At 37.9% G+C, this 2083-nt stretch overlaps 1 protein-coding gene across 1 annotated transcript in view; it reads left to right on the forward strand.

The window, feature by feature from the left end:
- Window positions 1-723: 723 nt before the first annotated feature.
- The window catches only part of LOC111875101 (low-density lipoprotein receptor-related protein 6-like), a gene marked incomplete at both ends in the record, with an annotated part of 8413 nt that continues 7053 nt past the window's right edge, over window positions 724-2083 (forward strand). The window contains one exon of the mRNA XM_023871164.1: window positions 724-953. Within this exon, the coding sequence (XP_023726932.1) occupies window positions 724-953 (230 nt within the window). The remainder of the gene's footprint in view (window positions 954-2083) is intronic.

Consider the following 2083-nt stretch of genomic DNA (forward strand, 5'->3'; position numbering starts at 1 on the left):
TCTTTAAAATTAATGTATGTACCATAGGCTCTAACAGTAAAAAAAAACTCTACATTTTATCTACAGAGTGTATTTAATTTGGGTTTTGTGTGATTCTTAGAATAAACGACAGTTATTTCCCTAAAGAGCATTAAACAGTTGGTCTTTGTAATGGAAGTATATTGTGCTTTCTCTGAAGCAGGAAGTGATTTTTTTAAAGTGTTATTTAGAAGAATTTCAGGGTCCTCTAACTTTTTCAAAATTAATTTTTGGTCAAGTTGAGAAATCATATTTGTGCTTGAACATGGGAACAGTAAATGTTGACTTCTCAATTCTTAGTACTGCTCTGAAAGTGGGGCTTTTGATTTTAATAAGTTAAGTATTCTGAATCCTATTTTTGTAGGAAAATGTTGATTATTTCTGTAATTTCAGGAATTTGTATTGCCACTTCTAGGTTTTAAAAGTGAATTCGGCTTTTAAACGAAATTTTAACTTTTCCTTTATGCCCCTACAACTTTTATTTTGAGCGTCTTGATATAGTTAATCTATAGTGACATGCAGAGAAAAATATTTATGCCAGTATGCAGTGCAGTGTTTGTAGCTCTGCCTTGTACTGTATCTGAGTCTGCTATAAGGTATGCAGTCACACACAGCAAACTGAAAATATGTGTACTTCAAACTGTAACTCTTATATGCTTTTTTCTCTTTATGTGCAAGTTTTTACTTTTTTTTTTCAATTGCTAGGTTGCTAATATGGTCGATGGAAAGGACCGTCGTGAAGTTATAAGCGACAACTTACCACATTTGTTTGGGTTGAGTCTCCTTGGAGACTACTTATATTGGACAGACTGGCAGAGGCGAAGTATTGATCGAATTAAAGTTACTGGAAACGGACGAGAAGTTATTGTTGACCAGTTGCCCAACGTGATGGGATTGAAGGCAGTTCGACTGGGAGATATGAAAGGAAGTAATCCGTGTACATATAACAATGGGAACTGTAGTCACTTATGCCTCAACAGACCACATGATTACATCTGTGCATGTCAGATTGGTAAGGTTACCAGCTTTTAATGTTCATTTATTTAAGGTTTTCCCTCATTTAATGTTCCGTTTCAATGATTCCAAGTCAGTCCCAGTGTTAAACTACCTCCATTTAAGATTTTCCTCAGTTTACTGTTCACATCCAACTGTAGCAGGTAGAGGGTGTGACATGGTCAGAGCACCGAATCCCCATGTCCATTAATTTTGGTTTTCTAGACTGGTGTCGCTACTTTTCCATTCAAGTAGCTCCTCAATTATCCTCACAAGGCTGAGTGGACCCTGTTCCAGACTTACTACTTCTCAGAAAATCTGGTAGCGCTGGGAATCAAACCCAGACCTCTGGATCTGTAGCCAAGAACTCTGACCACTAGACCACAAAGTTGCGCTAACTTTGCCAAAACGCGCCCATCGCTTGGTTGGTACAGTTTGCTTGTGGGCTAAAACCATGGAGGTCCCCCCCCTCCACACACAACCACTACTCCCTGAAGAAACCATAAGTGGGAGTTTCATTGTATTAAGTATTTTAAGTCAACACACAACAAAATAGCTTATTATTAATCGAGACAAACAAGTTGTCTGAAGAGTTGACACTTCTGATTTGTATTCAAGGGGTGCCTGGTTTGAATCTCAGCTGGAGTAGCTGTTAACCTGGCTGAGGTTGTCTCTGGTTTTCCTCAGTCCCTCCAGGCAAATGCCGGGATAGTGCTTTGGATTATTCATTGACAGCTTCCTTCCATATCCTTTCCAATTCATCATTTACTAATCATCTGACCATTCAGCACTGTATAGTCTGAGGTGCTGACAGTGTCACTAAATAAATCATAAATAATCTATAATAATGAAAAAAAAGTTGAAGTAATTAAGGTTGACAGTTTATATAAATGTCGGTATAATTTATTTTGACAAATGCCTTGGAAGCACACTGATAGCATCCATCTTAAATTGTCTTGCTTCAAATCAAACACATTCACCAGCTTGGTGTATGCCTGCTCCAGATGCCTGGCCACTCAACAGCATTGTTCATTGCGGTATGTAATCTTGAAACTGACATAACGTGCAATCT

Source organism: Cryptotermes secundus, unplaced genomic scaffold, assembly GCF_002891405.2.
Source record: "Cryptotermes secundus unplaced genomic scaffold, Csec_1.0 scaffold3999, whole genome shotgun sequence".
Taxonomy (NCBI): domain Eukaryota; kingdom Metazoa; phylum Arthropoda; class Insecta; order Blattodea; family Kalotermitidae; genus Cryptotermes; species Cryptotermes secundus.